This window comes from Mustela erminea, chromosome 4, assembly GCF_009829155.1.
Source record: "Mustela erminea isolate mMusErm1 chromosome 4, mMusErm1.Pri, whole genome shotgun sequence".
NCBI classification, from domain to species: Eukaryota; Metazoa; Chordata; class Mammalia; order Carnivora; family Mustelidae; genus Mustela; species Mustela erminea.
Genome location: NC_045617.1, coordinates 102,099,641 through 102,122,485, shown reverse-complemented (window position 1 = coordinate 102,122,485; position 22,845 = coordinate 102,099,641). Strand labels below are relative to the sequence as shown.

Genomic DNA, 22,845 nt, shown 5'->3' with positions numbered 1-22,845 from the left:
TCTATTTGTGATCTCTCTTTCTCTCTGTCAAATAAATAAATAAGATCTTAAAAAAATTAAGCATTTTCTTTAATCAAACTTTTAAAAAGTCACTATAGCAAGTACAAATGATTATCATAATTATTCTTTTCATGTTCCTAACAGTAAGACTGTGTTGACTTTTCTCATCTTGATCAGAGAATTTATATTTATTTTCCAATTTTATTGAAAAATAATTGACCTACATAGATTTTTAAATATGTTATAAGATTAGAATTAGAATTCTTTGGTTTTGTAGCTAGATATATTTCATTATTAAAACAGACTTTTCATGGTGATGTTTTACCTACCATTCTTTTATATATAAATTTGATAAAGTATGTCTGGGCAGTACTTGTTTCAGAGACTTTGTGTAGATACGTATTTTGGTAAATGCATTCTATTAAAAAATTCTAATTACACGTGAAAGATTTGTTTAAAAGGATAAAAAATTCTTTTGGCAAAAATGTCCAGTCTGTAAAAAAAATTAAATTTGATAGCTTGCCAAATATTTCTTCATGCACACTCAAAGAAAGAATGTAAGTAATGTCTGTGTCTATTCATTTCACAAATATGTGGTACAATAGCCATCTTTTAAAATGTAGTTTTTGAAATTGTACTTAGGGGAATATAAGGGCTTTTTTGCATTTGACTTTTTAATAACTATTAGATTATGATTAGTGCATTGTTGTTTTGCAGAAGCCTCAAATCATGCAATTTGTATTTGCATTGTTTGAGAAAGTTCCTATTTTTTATTGTTTTGATAAATGATTAAATTCTACCTTGGATTGCTTATCATGTTGTTCACTTTTATATTCCTGTTGTGATTGACCCACAATGAACAAAATATTATTTACTTCTTTGGTCCCACATGGATTATTTAAACTTCATAAACCTACCATTTGCTTAAAGGAGTATTCTGCAGTACATTTCTTATTTCAGGATGATCTTTTTGTGATGGACGATGGTTTCTTTATTTATCTGACTGAGAGTTTAGTTTTTTTCTTTTTCTTCCTATTCTTTTCTTTTTTTATTGTAAAAAACACATGAGAGCTAACCTCTTAAATATTTTAAGTGTACAGTACAGTATAGTTAACTACAAGCACAGTGTTGTACTGTGGATACCTAGAACTTCCTCATGTTGCCTGACAGAAACTTTGGGCCCATTGAATAGCTACTCCCCATATCCCTCTTCCTCCCATTCTGGCAGCCATCATTCTGCTTTCTGTTGTTATGAGTTTGACTACTTTACATATTTCATAAAGGTGGAATCATGCAGTATTTGTCCTTCTGTGACTGGTTGTTGGGATTTTGATAGGGATTGCGTTGAAACTATAGGTCACTTTGGGTGCTAGAGAAATTTTTGCATTATTGAATTTTCCAGTCTATTAATATGAGATGTATCTACTTGTTGGTGATTTCTTTAGGCTTTTTTTTTTTTTTTTAGCGGTCTTTTGTAGTTTTTAGCATTTCAGTGTTTCACCTCCTTGGCTAAGTTTATTCCTTAGTATTTTATTACTTTTGATGCTCTGGCTAGTACTTCCAATATTATGTTGAATAGAAGTGGCAAGAGTGGGCATCCTTGTCTTGTTCCTGATCTTAAAGGAAGAGCTTTTTGTTTTTCACCATTAACTGTGAGCTTTTCATATATGACCTCGATTATGTTGAGGTAAATTCCTTCTTTATTTGATGAGTGTTTTTATTATGAAATAATATTAAATTGTGTCAAAATTTTTTTCTGCAAATATTGAGATGATCATATGACTTTTATTCTTTATTCTCTTAATGTGGTGTATTGCATTGATTAATCTCATAGGTTTAACCATCTTAGCATCTCAAGGATAAATTCCACTGGATCGTGATGTTTGATTTTTTGGGATCCTTTTTATAATGCTGTTGAATTCAATTTGTTAGTAATTTGTGGAGGATTTTGCATCAGTTTTCTTTTCCTGTAGAGTCTTTTTCTGGCCTGTATCAGGGCAATGCTGGTCTTATAAAAAAGAGTTTGGAAGTATTCCCTACTCTTCAGATATTTGTGAGAGTTTGAGAAGGATTGACATTAATTTTTTAAGTGTTTTGTTAAATTCACTGGTGAAGATACCTGGTCCTGGGCTTTTCCTTGTTGGGATGTTTTTGATTCCTGATTCAATATCCTTATGAATCTGTTTACATTTTCTATTTCTTCATGATTCAGTCTTGGTAGGTTTTATAGTGTAGAAATTTATCCATTTCTTCTAGGTTATCAGAATTGTATAATTATTACAGTCTCTTATGACTGTATTTTTGTGATATTAGTTGTAATGTCTCCTCTTTCATTCCTAGTTTTATTTATTTCAATCTTCTTTTTTCCTTAGTTAATCTAGCTGAAGTTATTTCAGTTTTGTTGATTTTTTTAAAAAATCAACTCTTAATTTCTTGATTTTTTTATTTTACTCTTCTTTATTTCATTTATTTATGAATTTAGATTAAGATATAAGAAATAAAGATAATCTTAATTATCTTAAAGATTATTGAAATTAAAATTATTCTCTTGTTCCTATTAGTTTTGGGCTCAGTTTGTTCTTTTTCTGGTTTTTAATGAATAAATTTAGGTTGTTTATTTGAGATCCTTTATTCCAAAATACTTAGTATTTTGCCACATCTCATAAATTTTGGTATGTTGTATTTTAGTTTTTGTTTACCTCTAGGTATTTTCTAATTTTTCTTTTAATTTTTTTTTTGAGTCAATTGTTGAACAAATGGTTGTTCAAAAGCATGTTCAATTTCCACATATTTGTGAATTTTCCACTTTTCCTTCTACCATTAATTTCTAGTTTCATTATGTTGTGGTTGGGAGATGTATTTGGTATGATTTCAGTCTTCTTAAATTTATTAAGACTTGTTTTTTGACCTAACATGTGATCTATCCTGGAGAATGTTTCATTTGCACTTAAAAGAATGTGTATTCTGGTGGTGGAATGTTCTGTATATCTGTTAGTTCTGTTTGGTCTACGTGTTGTTCAAGTTCTGTGTTCCCTCTTTTGTCTTTTGTCTGGATATTCTATTCATTACTGGAAGTGGAATATTGAAATCCCTTACTATAATTGTGTATTCTGTTTCTATATCTACTATTTCTCTGCTCAATTCTGTCAGCATTTGCTTCATATAATTGGGTGCTATGATGTTGGGTGCATATATATTTATAATTGTTATGTCTTGCTGGTGAATTGACCCTTTTATCATCATATCATGTCCTTCTTTGTCTCCATTGAGTTTTTGACTTGTCTATTTTGTCTAAGTAGTACCACCTTTGCTCTATTTTGGTTACCATCTGCATGAAGTGTCTTTTTCTGTCCCCTTACTTTTAGCCTGTGTGTGTCTGTAATCTTAGAGTATATATCTTATAGACAATATGTACTTGGATCTTGTTTTCTTTTCTTTTTTTCTCTTCCTTCCTGCCTTCCTTTCTTTTTGTTTTTTTTTTTTTTTTTTTTGTCCATTTAGTCACTCTGTGTCTATTTATTTGGGAGGTTAATCCATTTATATCTGAAATGGCAATAGGGAAGGATTTAATATCACCATTTTGTTAATTATTTTCTGTCTTATGCCTTTTTTGGTCCCTCTTTTCTCTCTTGCTTTGTGTTTTTTTCCTTTGTGTTTCATTAACATCTTTTTTGACATGTTTTGATTTTTTTCTCATTTGCTTTTGTATATCTTTTATAGGTATTTCCTTTGTGGTTACTATGAGGGTTACATAAAACATCATATAGTTATAGCAGCCTATTTTAAGCTGAAAAGTTAATTTCAATCACATACACATACTCTATAGTTTTGCTTCTCCCTGTCTCCTCACACTTTCTTATTAATGTTACAAATTACATCATCTTACATTGGGTATTAATTACCATATTTTTACAGTTATAGTTATTTATAATTTCTTCTAACTTCTTTATAAGAATTAAAAGTGATTTACACACCACTGTTAAAGTTCTACAGTATTCTGAACTTGTCTATATATTTAACCAGTGAGTTTTTTTTTTTTAAAGATTTATTTATTTTTATTTTAGAGTGACAGTGAGAGAGTTTGTGCATGCATGATGGGGAGGGGTAGGAGGAGAGGAGGAGAGTCTTAAGCAGACTCCATGCTGAGCACAGAGCCTGACATGGGACTTAGTCTCACAACCCTGAGATCATGATCTGAGCTGAAGCCAGGAATTGGATGCCTAACTGACTGCACCACCCAGGTGTCCCTAACCACAGAGTTTTATACTTTGAGTGCTTTTGTGTTGTTGTTTAATGCCCTTTAATTTCAACCTAAAGGACTCCCTCAGTATTTCTTATAAGGCACGGTGATGGACGCCCTCAGCATTTTTTAATCTGGGAAAGTGTTTATTTCTCTTCCATTTCTGAAGAATATTTTTACCAGTTATTTTTTTCAGTTGACAGTCTTTTTCTTTCAGCAAGTGCTTTGAGTATATCATCCCATTCGCTTGTAGTCTGCAAGGTTTCTATTGAGATATCTGCCATATGGTGGGGGTGGGGGAATTCTTTTGTGCATAATGAGTGGCTTTTCTTTTGCTGGTTTCAAAACTCTCTCTCTTTTTTTCCCCAATAATTTGATTATAATATGTCTTGATGTGGATTTCTTTGGGTTCTTTAATTTGGATGTACATTTCCTTTCCTAGATTTGAGAAGTTTTGGGATATTACTTCTTTAACTAAACTCTCTTTCTCTCCTGAAATGCCTATAATATGTATATTGGTATACATCATGGTGTCTCATAAGTCATTTAGGCTTTCTTCAGTCTTTCTCATTCTTTTAAATTTTTGTTCTTCTGTCCAGATATTTCAAATCACCTTCTTTAAGTTTGTTGATTTTTTCTTCTAACTGATCAAGTATGATTTGGAGCCCCTCCAGTCTTTTTTTTTTTCCCCCCATTTGAGTTATTATGTTCCTCAGGTAAAAAAATTCTTTTTGGTTCTCTTTCATATTTTATATCCCTATTGATACTCTCATTTTGTTTATACCATCATTTTATTAAGCTCACAGGGCGTCATTATTATGGCTGTTTTAAATTCTTTTTCAGATAATATATCTACCTTTCTTTAGGGTTGATGGCTGGAGAATTATTCTATTCCTTTGATTGGGTCATGTTTCCTTGTTTCTTTGTGTACCCTACAGCTTTTTTTTGGGATCCACACATTTGAAAAACAGTCACATCTCTTAATTTGTCTAAATATTCTGGGGGCCTTTGAGGCCTTTTTTATGGAAGGATGCAATTTCTGTGGGCCCAAGTGCACAATTTCTTATTTAGAGAGGCTTGCTTGGTCCACCCCCCACCCCCCGCCCGCCGCAGTAGCTTTTTAAGTTCTCTAGTTTTGTCTAGCCAAAGTCTTAGCTGTAAGCTTCCTCACCTTGTTCTTAGTGGGCATTAGGCATCAAAAATATTCTGGTTCCCTGTCAGGATCCATAGTCAGGTGGGACCAATATTATTTCCTCAGGTAGCACTTGGGAAAGCTAGAATGCTAGATACATAAACCATTCTTTTCTCTTCCTCCAGAGGGAGAAAGCTCAAGTTATGTGTCTTCTCTTGATCATGCTGAGCCACATGTTGCCAGCCCCAACAAGCTCCTTCCCCCAGCTCCAAGACTCTTTGTTTTCAGCAGTTCCCAGGAATCCAAATGATTCCAGTTCCTTCAGTGCTCCAAATGAGGTGACACTGAAACCAGTCTCTTGGGCAGTCCTGTGGATACATGCTCCACTCTTCTTTTTTCCACTGAAGGGCAGTATCACAAACGAGGGTGTCCTCTCCTGGCACTTACTTGTACAGGCTTGGGGGAGGGAATGATGTGGATAAAGTGAAATTATTCTTATTACTTGTTTCAGTGAGGCTCTTCTTGGCTTTGTGTTCACCTGGGGTACTTCAACTTCCTAATCCAAATCTGGAATTTTCATAAAGGTATTTTTGTCCATTTATTATTGTTAAATTAGTGTTTCAGTGAGAGAATATGGCCTGTGACTTTCTATTCCACTATCTTGCTGACATCATTCTTGTTTCTTTTTTGAGTAAATTGGAATGGGATTAACACAACAAAGAGGAGAGAAAGGAAGGAGAAAGAAATCTCCCCTTGTGCCCTGGAAGATACCATCCTTAGGAATCTTTAAGGGCTTGCAGCAGCCAATGGCTTGAATTACTGGGCTTTAGGACCCATATTTTAATTCAGGTATGTTGAGCTTGCTATACACAGGTGTGGGTAAAGAGCAGGCTCTAGAAAACTGCCTGTGTATTCTTACTGTTTAATTTCCACCATCTTGACTTTTAGATGAGGCAGGAAATTTATCTGTTTTTTTAAAAAAAGTATATGATGTTGACTTGCTCAAATGGGGCCTTACCATCAAAACCAAGTTCAATCCAGGAAAGTTTGAAGAAGCTAGCTTGCACAGGTTGGCACCAGACAACTCTTGTTTTATTGGACTATCAGGTCTGGATCAGTAAAATTACTTTTGGTTTCTAACAGATCTCCTTGATAGAATTCCCTTGATCTGAAAAAAAAAAAAAAAAAAAAGTGACATCTGGAGAGAGGTGACATTCGAACCACTTGGCATGTGGAATTGAATTAAATAGGCACTTATAAAGTAGGCTAGATATGTTCTGGAATAATGGGTTCATCAGTTTTCTTGTGATGTTAACTTAGAGCTGGAATGGTGTAGTTGGAATTTGGTTGCTCTAGTTAAGCTAGAGATTTATATGGATTTTGTGTCCATGTCCATGGCAGAATTTTAAATAAAACATGTTTTTATTACCTTGGTAATACTGGATTACTTAATAGAAAAGCAAATTCAGACAATTTTGAATATAGTCAACATACAATATTACATTAATTTCAGGTGTACAACATGTGATTGAACAAGTTTATACATTATGCTATGCTCACAAGTGTATCTATCATCTACCATCATACTAAACTATTGAAGTTTCATTAACTTTATCTCCCACTCTCCTTCACCTATATTGCCCATCTCCCTATCTCCCTGTCCTCTGTCAATTATCAGTTTGTCCTCCATATTTACAGGTGTGTTTCTGCTTTTTGTTTGTTTATTCCTTTGGTTTTTTTTTTTTTTTTTTTTTTTTGTTACACATGTGAGTGAAAAATCATGTGGTATTTGTCTTTCTTTGTCTTAGTTTACTTAGCATACTACCTTTTAGGTATATCTATGTTGTTGCAAATGGCATGATTGCATCCTTTTTTTTTTTTCTTTTTAAATCTCATCCTTTTTTATGGCAGTTTAAGATTCTGTTGTGCATGTGTATATCTATTGTCTTTCAGTGGATGTTTAGGTTGCTTTTGTATCTTGGCTATTATAAACAATGATGCAACAAACATAGGGGTATATACATCTTTTTGAATTAGTGCTTTTGGGGTTTTTTTTTTTTTTTTTTTGTAACTACCTAGTAGTGGAACTGTTGGATCATATGGCATATTTATTTTTAATTTTTTGAGGATCCTCCATACCGTTTTCCACAGTGGCTGCACCAATTTACATTCCTACCAGCAGTACATAAGGGTTCCTTTTTCTCCACATCCTTGCCAACACTTGTTCTTTCTTGTCTTTTTGGTTTTAGTCTTTCTGACAGGTGTAAGGTGATATCTCATTGTGTTTTCTTAAAAATTATTTATATTAACATATATTATTTGCCCCAGGGGTACAGGTCTGTGAATCATCAGGCTTACACATTTCACAGCACTCACCATAGCACATACCCTCCCCAATGTCCATAACCCAACTACCCTCTCCCTACCCCCACTCCCCAGCAACCCTCAGTTTGTTTGTGAGATTAAGAGTCTCTTATGGTTTGTCACCCCCTCGATCCCTTCTTGTTTCATTTTTTCCTTCCCTACCCCCCAAACCACCTGCCCTGCCTCTGAAAATCCTCATGTCAGAGAGATTGTATGATAATTATCTTTCTCTGATTGACTTATTTCAGTCAGCATAATACCCTCTAGTTCCATCCATGTCATTGCAAATGGCAAGATTTCATTTCTTTTGATGGATGCATAGTATTCCATTGTGTATATATATCACATTTTCTTTATCCATTCATCTGTTGATGGACATCTAGGTTCTATCCATAGTTGGTCTAGTGTGGACATTGCTGGTATAAACAGTCAGGTTCATGTGCCCCTTCAGATCACTTCCTTCTCATTGTGGTTTTGATTTGTCTCTGATGACTAGTAATATTGAGCATCTTTCCATATGTCTGTATCTTCTTTGGAAAATGTCTATACATATTCTCTACTTTTTAACTGAATTGTTTGTTTCTTTGGTATTGAGTTTTAAGTTCTTTATATATTTTGGATATTAACCCCTTTTATTGTATATATCATTTGCAAATATCTTCTCCCATTCCACATTAAACTGAAAGTGGATTTCCACACTGAATGTGGAACTGGAAATTGTAAACATCCTAGAAGAGAATATAGGCAGTGATTTTAGTCACAGGAGAATTTTTCTAGATATTTCTTACCTCCAAAGGCAAGGAAGGGAAACAAAAGCAAAAATAAATCATCCAAACTGAAAGGCAGGTATTACTGGTCCCAGAGGTTTAAAATAGAGTTATCTTTGCTCATCTGAGAAAGCATTCCTACCCTGAATACTCCGAACATATTGGAGTAGAATGAAATTAGAACTATGTAGTTGGTATAGAAATCTTTGTGAACTTTGGTCTTCTGTTTTGTTTACCCTTCCTCCTGAATGCATTCCTTTAAAATAAATTATTTACCTAGATTGTTCTAATTACCTTTTATAAGGATGGTAACAAGCTTCCAACTGAGTCACTCAACATTTGATTTTTCTGGGACTTAAAATTATAATTTCCACATTTCAGTTTTTATTTTGAGTTTCCATACTTTGGTCTGGATGTGCTTTGTATAGTTAAACATGCATTTCTTTTTTCTACACAATGGGGAAATTATTTATCTCTCTTTTGTGCAGAAATTGTTGGTTGGTTATCAAAGTCACATTTTATATACGGAAACTTCTTTTACCTGTTTCCTATAGCTACATATATACAGACATAAAAACTGTATTTGAACATTTTTCCTACATTTTTTTTCACTTCCCATGTATTAAGATACTGTTCTTGCAAGTGAATGAACTGGAAAGAAAAATGACCTTCAAGAAAACATAATTATTTAAATCCATACTTCTTAATTAGATGTACTAGGTAGTAAAGAAAACATGGCTATATTGCTCATTCTTGATTTCACAAGCTGTGCCACACTGTTTCCCCATAAAATCTGGGGTATTACAAGACAGTGTAAAGGACTTTGTTAGAGCAAAATGATGGACATAATACTTGCTTTATCCCCTGCGCTTCCATTCCACATTGGAGTTACAAAGCACTTTCACATACATCATCACATTGGATTCTCAGACAAACCCTGTGAAGGAGATTATTATTTTCCCTTCACAGATGAGAATCTAGAGGTTCAGGAGAGGTTAAGAGAAAGACTTAAGTCTAAACCTCCTGTTCTTAAGTCTGAGATCTTAATCCAACATTTATAATTTCTCATTTGTAAAGCAAATCAAAGGAGCAGTTCAAATCTGAATATTTTTATGATGTAATGTTTTCCTTTCAGCTGAACTTTTGCAGTTTTAAATCAAAGGCATCTAACATGAGGCTTCATGTATTGGTCTGCATACTTCTCCCCTCCTCACCTGCCAAAAAAGAAACCCTGCTTCACGACAGGAAATATTTAGTTTTATTAATTGATTTATGATTTAAACTGTATAACATAGTGTTATTAGAAACTCTTACATTCTGCTTCTCGTGTTTTCATGTGGAGGGATTTCAGCTAGGCTAGCTCTTCTGATCTCTCTCCCACCCTTTTTTTAGCTCCTTACCACTGAATGAGAAACTCAGTTTTCAGATGAGTGAGTTTGATAAAAGTAGCTGGTCATGGTTGGCAAGGGTTTCTTCTCCTTGGCTCAGTGTGTCTGTGGAGCTAGGGTGTTCTGGTTTCCTCTGTAGACCAGGTGTGAGCTTAGGGGGCAAGCCCTGCTTCTAAGGTGGGATAGGGGAATAAGTCAGCCCTGTGCTGTTGGGATGGTGTGAGGGGTTTCGTTATGGTGTGCATCTCACGAAACTCACTAGATCATGAGTCTAACCAACATCTGTTTGCCTCATTCCTATATCTCCTCCTCACTTGGTTCCAGACTTACCAGAGAAGGATGTAATTCATTGGGTTACTTCAAAACTTCAGATTTAAGACCTGCAGAGAAAAATGCCCCTCCTTTTCCAGGAATTTTTGTAATTTTATTTATATCAAACCTTTATTTTATTTCCAATATTCTGTAGTATGAGTTATGACTGTACATGTTGGGCTAATAAAATCCATCTCATTACTTTTTATTGTATCATAAATATGATACTTTTCCATCTTCTTAATGTTGTGTAAGAGAGTGATTATCTTAAAGAAGTTCAGTGGAGTTTGTTCTTGCTTTATTTTCTTAGCTGCTCTATAAAATATAAACAGTCATGCTCAAAGTATATATTATGAGGGTCTTGGAAGAATCTGAAAATATTGCAACATTTCTACAATATAACAGCTTTATAGCATTTCAGCCATATAAAATTTTCCACATAATTTCAGATACTAGTTTCCCATCAAATGAAAAGCATGCCATATTTTTTATAATTTATACAGATGACTGTATAATACAAATCTTAATGATTCTTTTTAAAAGACTTTTACTTATTTGAGAGAGAGGTAGCAAGAGAGAGAGAGAACACAGAGGTAGAGTGAGAGAGAGTGAGCAGAGAGCCTGATGTGGGTCTCGATCTCAGGACCCTGAGATTATGACCTGGGTTGAAGGCAAATACTTAACCATATGAGCCACCCAGGCATCTTTAATGATTCTTCTTAAGGAAATAGTCTTTATTTATAATATTATTAATCATAGATTAGATAATCAGCCCATTTCAAGAACTTTCATGAAAGAAAAGACCTACAGTTTTTTTCCAGAGTAATAGAACCAATGATATTTGGACTATGGAGTTATCAATTGCTGAACCTGGAAAGAATGTCAAGAATGACACTTTTATTTTTTTACTCCTCAAATGCTGGGAATGAAAGAAAGGAATCTTGGAGTTCACCTCCCAGATCCAAGAGATTTAAGAGTTATGAAAAGTCATGTGACTAGTTAATAGCAAATCCTGGATGAGAATCATCAATGCCATTCCAGTATGCTACCCCCCAGGTATTAGGTTGCCCTGCATTCAAAATAGTGATTTATAAATGTCAGCATAGTGTTCTTAAGGCAATCTATTAACAAATGTTTCTCTCCTATTTCTGTTTTACTTTTTTCCCCTCTTAGGGGAAAAACGACATTTGAGACTCTTGCATGTTTTCTCAGAAAATGCATTTACATCCATTTATGTATATTTGTGTGCATATATAGATTTTATAATTGTTTTCTCTAATATTTCTCATTTTCTTGTTGAAGTAATCCATGATTAATCAATGTTTACTGCTTTTGGTTTGGATTTATAGAATCTGTCTGTCCAACACGAATTCCAGTGGCAGCTCGCGATGAGAAAGGGTTTGATATTCTTTTAGGCTTGGGTGTAAAGAAAAAGGTTAAGAAAAGAATCCCACTTTCACCAACAAAAATAAAAGGATATGAAGTAACATCAAAAGTTGACTTATCAGAATTCACAAGGTATATGTTATGTGTTGATACAACCTTTTTGTTTTTGACGTGTTTATAGATGTATTGAGAATTTCTTAAGCTTATGTGTATTTTCCTTTTCCTAGCAATGTTTTCCCAGAAGGTCTTCCTCCATCATATGTATTTGTCTCCACTCAGAGATTTAAGGTCAAGAAAATGTGGGATCTATGGAGAATTTTAACCATTGATGGAAGGCCACAAATAGCAGTTACCTTAAATGGTGTGGATAAAACATTACTATTTACAACAACCAGCATAATTAATGGATCACAAGTGGTCACTTTTGCTGGCTCTCAAGTTAAGGTAAAGATGCCTAGGTATGATTATGATGGTATTCATGGGAGTCGCCACCAGGTTTGTGTGTGTTGGAGAAAGAGAGTCGTAGTTTTAACATGGCGGAAAAGATACTGATTTCCTAGTTTTAGTGTTGGTTTACTGAATAAAAGCAACAAATGAAGGAAAATTGTTTCTTAGATGGGATTACGGAGTGGAGGGAACTTACATTTTTTGAGTGCCTGCTCCTAGATGCCAGGAACATTTAATTGTATCACCCAATGCAGAAGCTATTGCTCTCACTATATAAACAAACAAACAAAAATGTTTCAAGTATATTAGGTTCCATATCAAATTAACACAGCTAATAAATGGTGACATCAGGAATTGAAGTTAAGTCTCATCTGTTTCAAAGTCATGTTGGTCCATCTCACACTGCCATATCCAACAAGATACTGAGAAAAAGACATTTGTTAGAAACTTAAATACAGGTAGATAATGGGTACAGAATTTATATTTATTAGGAGAAGGCTTTGTTTTCCCCCAAAGGAACCTATATTTAATAAAATAGGTAAACTAAAAATAAAAGTGTATTTTCCAAGTCAAATGTGGTCAGAATACAGATGGAATGATAGACACAGTTATGTTTTGATTATTATTATAATTACAATCTAAGAGAATATTTATTAATTTTAGGAAGTGTATAAGGTTGTATATAAAATTATGCCATCTGTACAATTTCTTCGTTTGGTAAGCAGATTAAATTTCTTGAAATTTGGACTGCCATTTTTATTAAAGTCAATGTTCTGGGTTCTATAAGAAATCACAAATAAAGCATGTTTCACACTTTCAAGGAACTTATTTATAATGGAAGGTTAAAGCCCTCTGGTATCTAATGGAAGTACAAGGTATTAATGGAGTGTAGAGGAAAAAGTAGATTCTAACACAGAATGTGGGCAAGTCTTATTAATGAGATACTTTTTGGACTGGACCTTGAAGAACATACAGGATTTTGGTGAAGAGAGCTAAGGACATATGCGTCAGTGGTTCAGTGTTGAGTACTCATGTATAGTAAAATGCAGGGTTTTTATTTTAAGAAGAGAAAGTGGTGTCCCCTATGTTTGGAGTATAAGATACATGAAAGATTACATTAAGGTGTGAGTTCAATTTGTGGGGATCTGGAAACCACACAAAGGGTTTTGGGCTTCATCCAGTGGATCACAGGATTTCATAAAAGGTCTTGAGTCATAGGTGTGTCGTGGTCAAAGCAGCTCTGTCTTCTTTCAAAAAATTTTTTCTTCCATGTTCTGGAATTGGGTTAGGTCCTGGGAATCCAGAAATTAATAAGATATGGCATCTTTTCTGACAGAATTATAGTGAGAGAAATTAATTATAGTGGAGGTAGGAAGGATGGCTTAGAAAGGGAAGAGTTAGAGATATGTTTGAAAATTATTCAGATAAAACAAGTTGTGCATAAACATATAAACCATGGCAATGAAAGTGGAAATGGTGAAGTGAATTTGAGTCATATTTAAGAGACATATTTAGTAGAGCTTTGCATATGTTGATTATTGCAACTGAGGGAAGGGCAAGAAGTAAAGACACTTGTTGCAGTTTAGAAACTAAGGATTTTATTATCCAAGGGAAACTGAGAGGAAGAAAGTTTTGGGGATAGTTCAAATTCATTTTGCTATACTCTCCCTCAGGCTGATTGTGAAATATCCTGGTAAAACTATACTAGCCAATATTAGAATTACAGATCCCATATAATAGGAAAGAGGTCCAGGCTGTTGGAGATATGGGAGTTATTCCATAGACATAATGACTGACCTGTAGGAATAGATAATCAAAGGGGAGACTGAGAAAGGTCTCTGGGTTAATGAACTTATTAAAAGACAGGTGAGGAAGAGAAGCCCTCAAAGAAATAGAGAATGAGCAATTGGAGAAGAAGAAATGAAGAAGATCAAGATGGTTTGAGTTATGGAAGTTGAATGAGGATATCAAGGAAGATGAACTGGTAAAGGTCTAAGGTTGCAAAGAAGTAAATAGGATGAGGAATTGCGGAAGCCATTAGGATTCAGAGATTAGGAGTTTGTGGCCTTGAGGGAGTTGCTTCGGTAAATTGTTTGATACATCTACTTACTTGTAATGTGTAAGTAGATGAATTAATTGGTGGGTAAAATTTAGGGCTTCAGAAATTAATTGGTAGGTAGAATTTGAGACCCAACTTGGGTCAGGGTGAATTAGTATATAACGTATCAAATCTGTATGGTGTGGATTTATGGCTGGTGACAAAGGAACGGGAACAAAGAAAATGAAAGATTGTTAGGACTTTTATTTATGAAATCTTTCATACTTTCTTCCTGTAGACATTATTTGATGAAGGCTGGCATCAAATTCGTCTCTTAGTAACAGAACAAGATGTAACTCTGTATATTGATGATCAACAAATTGAAACCAAGTCCTTACATCCAGTTTTAGGGATCTTCATCAGTGGGCAAACTCAAATTGGAAAGTATTCTGGGAAAGAAGAAACTGTTCAGGTAGATAAAAAATCATTTGCTTTTTGCATTGTATAAAGCAAGCTTTCGCAGTCCTTTGTGGCAGTATTTCTCACATTTAACTGTATTTAACTTAATTATTAGTTCCTTTAAGACACTTAAACCAAATGTGGTCAGTTTATTTGTGGAATTGTGTGTTTGAGTGTGTGGATGAAAATGCAAAATTAGGCTTAATAGATTTTATAAGAATTCTTAGAAAACTGTTCCCCTGGGTTCAGGGTAGAATTCTGCATTCTTATGAAACATTAATTTCATATTTCCCAGGAGAAGCATAGACTAAATAACAACTTGGAAAAGAGACTGTGTTAGAGCTGTGAGTTGGGAACTATAAAATTTCCCTGCAGCTGTGAGGTTACAATCAGATTAATGTGTTTCAAGACGCTTTCTTCTTAAACAAAACTGTTATTTTTTTTATTTTTTTTTAAAAACTGGAGTATCTGTGTGGGTTGAGAAATGTATATATAAAAGGATAGCCATGTCTTGGACAGTCCTTATTTGAAAAGTTATACTTTCCTGCTCTGTTTCTGTGAAGGGAAGACTTTCATATTCAAATTACACCATGCTCTCTTACATTCATGTTACCTGTCAGAGTATAGTAAATATTTTAACAACAGCAGGTGCTTGGACTACTCATCACACAACCTGCAATGCCAGCAACTAAATCTCTGAAACCATAGATGACTTCTTAAGCCCACTCTTTTATAATCAGAAATGTAAAGATATAGGATAAACACAGAAGGCCTGAGAAAGCTTTTAAGTGTCCCAGGAAATGCTCTCTAGGCTAGCTCTTAGTGTAGAGATAATAAAAAAGCTCCAGTAGGTTCCTGAAGGAAATTAGACATTGGTTTTTGGTGCTAGAGTTTTCCTTATGAATTATGTTTTATCACATTTTTAAACTGTATGATAGGCATTTAAATTCCATATTGTTATTTTTTAGCTAAGTGCTATGATGTAAGCCTTCCGTGACCGCTCATGTAGTTGGGTCACTCTTATGAAGCAGTTAACTTGGGTCTCAATTTTAACATGATGGGGTTTATGTTCCTAGTTTGATGTCCAGAAGTTGCGAATCTACTGTGACCCAGAACAGAACAACCGGGAGACAGCATGTGAGATTCCTGGATTTGTGAGTAGGGTGAATTCCCTTCAGTACTTTCAGAGCAGTAAATAAAAGATAATATGTGAGACTTAATTTAATTACAGAGTTAATTTGTTTGTTGTCAGTGCAGTTAAAGTTACATTGATTAAAACATATTTTGAGGTTCATAATTGAAGTGAAATGATAATGTCTCACTGTGCAAGTGTAAATGGAAGAGCACAAGGAAATGTTTTTTTCACCCCTCGGAGTGTGATGTTTCTGGCACTCAAGTGAAACAGGGCTGGATCTGCTCTAGGAAAATCTGGGATTCTTTGAATATCCAGAGCATAAAATACATTTCTATACTTAATTAAATGTGTGGACAGAATATCCTACACAGCACAGTTCTAAAGAATAGGAAGTGATGAATTTTCCTGTTCACCAGCACGTTTTCTCAAACCATAATGAATATACAGGTTTCTTTTTATTGTTACCTAAGGAAGACTTTCTTGTATTTCGAGGATATAAGTAACTTTTCTTTATGTGGCTATTTTCATTACTGTGTTAGGAGGCAAAAATTATAAGCTAAAATGGTTATTTCTTGAGTTTGATGACATATGTGTGCTTGTGTGTTTGTGTGTGTGTAATCCTTTCTCCCTTGGGCAAAAAAATAAAAAGCCATATTTTTGTAATGCAAATAAGAATGTTTTAAACTTTTTGCAGTGAGGATTCGCAGTAACATTTGAGCTCATGTCATAATTCTTTTATTTTGTAGTCATGCTACCATTATCTTTTTTTCCTAAAAAACTGGATAACCTACAAATCCACATGTTCCTAAACCTTGAGGACATAGAGTAGTGCATTTAAAGGCTCTCTAATAATATCAACCATGGAACCTTTTAGAAATGATTCATTCTTGGTTTTTTAGAGAGGTAATTGTACACTGTAACTTTTATATTAGATATTTATAACTTGAAATACAGACCTCTAGTCTCTCCTAAAAGTCTTAATACATGATTACATTCTGAGAGTCCATTCTGTATACTCTATTTGTTGGTATTTCTGCATCGATGTTATGACCATTTCCCTCCCACATCATAAAAGCACAGGCATAGATGGTAGATTTTGAGTTCTCACATTCACTTTTCTGAGTTTTTATGTCTCCTTACTTACTCTCAGGTGTGACTTCATGTAGCTTACCTTTTGCATCTTTATTCCCATTTTCTCCTTTTTTGATCTAATTTGTTATTGTCTGGAAAGATTATTAACCTTTTAAAAATTGTGTATTATTCAGTAAGAAGCAGATTTTTTGGTGAGGAAGTCTTCTAAAATAAAATGCAGAAAATTTAATGCACGAGCTTTGTGACTTTCTTAGATTTGTTTTGACTTTTTCCTTTGGTTTTCAAATGACTTCCAGAAAGTTTAAGAGAACATATAAATCTCACCCTGAAGTATTTTTGCTCCTGTGTGGCCATTATACCAAGCAGCTTTGGCATTTCCATTTTCTTCTTCCACTCTTCATTGTTGTTCATGTTCTTACTTTATCCTACTGTAAATGTCATCATAACATATATTAATGTCATTTTCTTTAGGGGAGTTGCACGTACATGTTTTAGGTTTTGCTGGTTTTGATACTTCATGTATCTAGAACCTGAACAATGAAACAACTATAAATTAGGATGATAATTTAGAAATTTAAAAGTGTCCTTTAAAACACATTCATTGTTGTTTTTCTTTCAGAATGGTGAGGTAGGCCTGGAAGCTATTATTCTCCTTACGGTAATATTTGTATTGTGGGTTGTTTTGCTTCCTTCTATCAACTGTAAGTATATTAAATAAATAGAACTTATTTTTATGTATTTTGAGTGCATTTAGTTTTCATAGCTTTTTGTGATTCAGAATTTCTTAATGGATTATGCTAAGTAATATTGGAAAGTAGACGTAAGATATCTTTCCAGCTTCACACATATGTACAGACACCTATACATACTAACATACGTACAGATATACATGTGTCTTTCCATGTTTGTTGCTGATTTCCATTTTTGTCTCTGTAGTGCCTCAATGGTCCCAGTGATGTAGGTTCAACTCCAGCTCCCTGTGTTTGTCCTCCGGGAAAACCAGGACTGCAAGGCCCCAAAGTGAGTAATACCGAACTTGCTTTTTTTGTTAATACACACAAACTAGAGGTGAGCAAATGCACAGAATTCCTAGTCACCACTGACGCTGTTGTGAAATTTCTACCTAATGCTTTGGAACAGTTTAAAACCCAAGTTTTAGTGACTTTTTTTTAAGAGTATATTCTAATCTATACTGCCTTCGAACCTAGAACTGATACCACCTAGCCACATAAAAACCTCATAAAAAATGAAGAAATGGCACTTATTAAGTTATGTTTCTAAATCCTTATTTTCTCAAAATGATTTCCAGGTAGAAAAGAAGAGTAGAAGTGTTAAAGTTGATTTCAGTGTTATGTTTGATGTCTAATTCTAAAAACTGAGGCATATATATTAGTTAATTTTACTTAATCATGTAGTAATTGCTTTTGGGGTGTATGTTCTGTTAGTCATGTTCATATATGCACATGTTCTGCTTCCATCTGTTGATTTGTGTGTGAATAGAGTTTGTGTACGTGTATATAAACATTTACGTATTTATTTGTGTATACATCTTTATATGATTGAAGCCTTGATGTGCATACCATTTTATAACCAGCTACTTTTTATATAACTAAAAAGTCTGAATATGCTTCTGTGCTATTAAGTATGAATGACTATTTTTAAGTTAATACTTACTGTGGGATCACTTAGACTTAGCTTGATACCGAGATAGTAAGTGGTTTGTCTACTATATATAAATCTTGCTCATTTTTTTTTAGGATTTATTTAATTATTTATTTTAGAGAGCCTGCAAATGAGTGTGGGGGGAGTGGCAGAGGGGGAGTGAGAATCTTAAGCAGGCTCTGTGCCAAGTACTTAGCCCAACACGGGGCTTGATCTCACGACCCTGAGATCATGACCTGAGCCAGAATCAAGAGTTGTTCAGTTAACCAGCTGAGCCACCCAGGCACCACTAAATCTTATTCATTTGATATCATCTTAAAATATCACTTAAATAAAAATAATGCCTAACTTGGAATTGGATATGGCTGCCTAGCCAAAAAGAGTATTGATCATTTATTGCTTTAGGTGTCCACACATTTATTAATTTTTGTTGAATATGAATTGTAATGTTCATTTAGATGGAATTTCCTTAGTGTTTCAGTCACCATGACTGAAAATTTTAGCTTTTAAACTGCTCATCAAATTTGTTTCCTACCATCTTTTATGCATGTTTCTCCCATCCACTTTTTAATTTAAATTCAATTAGCCAACATATAGTACACCATTAGTTTCTAATGTAACATTCAGTGACTCATCAGTTGCATGTAATACCCAGTGCTCATCCCATTTTTATTTGGTAGCTCATGGCCTACTTCAGGCCTCACATTAAAATCAAGAAAGAGGGGCGCCTGGGTGGCTCAGAGGGTTAAAAGCCTCTGCCTTCGGCTCAGGTCATGATCCCAGAGTCCTGGGATTGAGCCCCACATCAGGATCTCTGCTCAGTAGGGAGCCTGCTTCCCCCCCACCCTCTGCCTCTCTGCCTACTTGTGATCTCTCTGTCAAATAAATTATCTTCAAAAAAATCAAGAAAGAAATGCAATTTAAGAATAAAAGTGTACATTCACTATTTCGTTCACAGTAAATCTGTTTGGCTTGGAATTTGGCTTTAGTATATTATAATCAATTTACTGTTACAAACTATTTTTAGATTGCATTTAGGAAAGTTAATCCAGGTGTTCTTTGTTCTTTAGTTAAAGCAACTGCATGTTATTTAGGGTGCCTTGACATAAAGAAGAAATGCCTATAGGATATTCCTGGGAGAATATAACTTGTAAGACAACTTGGTGTGACCTACCAGCAGACCTCTTTTAAAGCATATATATTTATATACACACATAAACACACGCACACACACACACACACACAGAGTTTATTCAACTTGGAATATTACACATAAAAGTGATTTAATCTGTAAGAGATAAAATATGGAAATCAGATGTGTATAATGTTTGACCTCTCAAAACCTCCTGTGCTTTTCTGACTCCCAGGGAGGTTCAGGCCACCCTCAGGATCTCTAAAAGTGCTGTCTACTTTTGGGGAGGCATCAGATATCTCTGTTGTTTTCTGAATCTTTACTAGTGGTCTATTAGGTGTCTTGAAGTGACATCAATTCTTATTCGTGTATGTTCCTGCAGCAGATTTTTAGTACACCCTTTGTCTTATCTGGTCAAGCCTCTGATACCAAGTATTTCCTAGTTTCATGTGTTCCTCATTTTCATTTTCTTTTCTTAGTCATAATCTCATGCTATTTGCCACCTACTTCTTTAAGTGAAATTGCAGTTTTCCACCAATCTTTTAAGTTGGCGTGCCTTCTTGATCTGCTTTCCATTTTCTTCAGAAAATCTGGCCAGAGGACAGGAACACACACACACTCTTCCATACTTTTAGGGCTCTTTCCCCTGGAGGTGGTTCCTTACTCACATCAGGGACCTGTATGTGAAAAACAGAAACCCTAGCAACACTCTGAGTTGTATTTCCTTCAGAGAATTTCTGGCTTGGGGAATTAAGAGGGTTTTAATTAGATTAACAGAACTGGAACTAAAATAGAGGAAGCCATTTTCTGTAGCTCCAACTGAGACTTATTGGCCATTTTTGTTAGATGTTCTCTGGAAGGTTTTGCAGATGTCCATCAAACAGAGTTACCTGTGAAGAACAGATCTCATCTTCCTGTTAGCCAGAAATAGAGTTGTGGGAACTGAGAGTTGAGTTCTCAGACTGAAACAGGAGAAATTCTTGTGTGGATAGGTGGGTCAGTGCTTATTCAAAGAAAAACTCATCTGTTTAAAATTGTCTGAGTTTCTAAAAGACATGACAGCCCTATTGGAAAAACCAGGTCAAATTAACTATGGTATCTTAGACTCACCATGGCATTATAACTCTATAGTCATAGAAATATATTTATGTTACTGGAGTATGAGTTCCTTGAAGAATAGCTAATTCATTTTGTATTCCTAATGTCAAACATAGGGAGTGATCAAATTAATAAATCTGTTGGAATACTTTTTATATGCAAGCACTTCATAATGAAGGTTAATACAAATAAATTCTCCCTTGGAATTCTAGTGTCTAACACAGTGCTTAATGGTAATAGTTTTTATTTAATGAGTTAGGAAGTCGTTGAAAAAATAAGATTCACCCCTCTTCCCAGTTAACCTATATGGGATGGCTTTGTTGTGATATGGAAGATCCAGGCAATCCCCTACTTACAACCTCCCTTTGCAAAAGACTTTTCCATGTAAATGGCAACTTCTTACCCCACTTCAGTAGTAGGAACATTTGTGAGGCCAAACTCCCCACGTTTGATCTAACCTTGATGTTAGGTCTTTTGTTTCAGAAGTGGAAAGAAGTCATTTTTTCTTTTTGGGAAGGAACAATTTCTTACTAATCCTTTTCTCTGAAATACCACCCTCTATACCACTGTATTTCTGTTGATTTCCTTTGTTTCACCCTCCAGATACCACCATTAGAGATTCATTCAGGCTATCAAAGTGTCCTCTGTTTAAAATACAAAAGCCTTCGGAAAATTTCAGGGGCCACTGGGCATTCACATTTTTATGTTAATTTTTCCAGACTAAGTGGATTCCTTCTAGCCTGAGAGTGTGGGTGTTTGAGTTTTGAGGGAGGGAAGAGGTTGGTTTAGGAAAAGGGTTTAGGTTTTAGGTCAGATACTCCTGTGGAGTCTGGAGGGTTGCATGAAGCCACAAGGAGTTTTGAGAAGAGGGCTTGAACATACAGGATTTGGGCCTAGGCGAAGAGTTCCAAAGACATTTGTTTTAGATGAGCAACTGAAAATACTAGCTTGCTTTTGCAAGCACAACTGTTTCTTACTTTGATTATTCATATTTATACTACTTGAGAGGCCATATTCAGAGATGTTTCAGCTTAGTCCATGACATTTCCACTCCTGTCAACAACTCAAAAATCCTGTGGCACAAGTTCAGTTGAATATAAGTAAGTCCTGCTTTTCAGCTGAACACATACTTTTTAAAAATTCAAAATGTGCAAATGTTTCAACTAAATTAGAAGAAAGTGGATTGGGAATTTAGTCACAGTTGTATAATAATAGCTCCTATGTCTCATTTAATGTATTTGGAAATTGTTCCCTATGTTAAGTTTACTAGCAGTCCCCAGGTCTGGTTCTAATTAACATGTTAATTATGGGCAGGGATAGTAGTGTTTAGGAGCAGGGACTCTGGAGCTGAATTGGCTGAGTTCAAGTGTCATCTCCGCTAGGGCTGTGTGACCTTGAGCAAGTGACTCAACCTTTTGGCACCTCAGTTTTCCTATATAAAAAATGAGAATAATAAAATTACTTGCTTCATGGGATTATTATGAGGATTAAGTAATTTAGTATATGTAAATCTCTTACAGCCATGCTTAGCATATAATAAACAATCGAGGTAGAGCATCAACTTTTATTACAGTAATACAATTGAATTTTTATTCTGATTGGATTTCCCTCCAAAATTAGTGTCTGTCCTTATTTTTTCAATTTAATGGAAACATCACCAAATCTTCCTGGTTTTTGCAAATAAATCAATAGAGCAATAGGCCAAATAACCAGTAAGATTTACCAGCAATAATAGAACCTGCAAAAGATTATGTTCTCTCTTGGGGCTCTTCACCAGTGTTATGGTCCTTTTAAAGTCGCATTGGATTTATCTTGTGAATGATTTTTTTTTTTTGCCTTGGAAACTTAGTTTTTATTTATTTAAAATGTTGTTAATATGTTTTATACTTTGACACAGTGCTAAAAACAAATTTCATTTCTTCTTTTATCAAAGCTGTATTCCAGCTTTATCACAGTAGAGGATAAAGCCCAGGTCCTTGATATCCTAGATTTTGCTGATAATAATACTCTGCAAGTAAAGGGGGTCATTAACAGGAAAAAAGATTTATAGTAAATCCACAAATAGTTATTGAATCTCTGCTTGATACCCAGCATTATCAACCCTCCCAACCATTCAAAAAAAGGGAGAAAATAAAGACTCTGTTTTCAATCCAAATGATAAATGAAGACTAATCAAGGGAAGACTGAGAAAAC

General features: G+C 34.6%; 1 protein-coding gene across 4 annotated transcripts in view; it reads left to right on the top strand.

Annotated features, from left to right (window-relative positions):
• COL21A1 (collagen type XXI alpha 1 chain) overlaps window positions 1-22,845 on the top strand; it is a 280,569-nt gene that overhangs the window by 132,368 nt on the left and 125,356 nt on the right. For 3 of the 4 annotated variants that reach the window (XM_032340301.1, XM_032340302.1, XM_032340300.1), the window contains exons 4-9: window positions 11,553-11,721; window positions 11,817-12,033; window positions 14,373-14,546; window positions 15,610-15,687; window positions 17,380-17,388; window positions 17,697-17,780. In XM_032340301.1, coding sequence (XP_032196192.1) covers window positions 11,553-11,721; window positions 11,817-12,033; window positions 14,373-14,546; window positions 15,610-15,687; window positions 17,380-17,388; window positions 17,697-17,780 — 731 coding nt within the window. Of the gene's footprint in view, window positions 1-11,552; window positions 11,722-11,816; window positions 12,034-14,372; window positions 14,547-15,609; window positions 15,688-17,379; window positions 17,389-17,696; window positions 17,781-22,845 lie in introns of those variants that run through there. The other variant, XM_032340304.1, reaches the window with a different exon arrangement.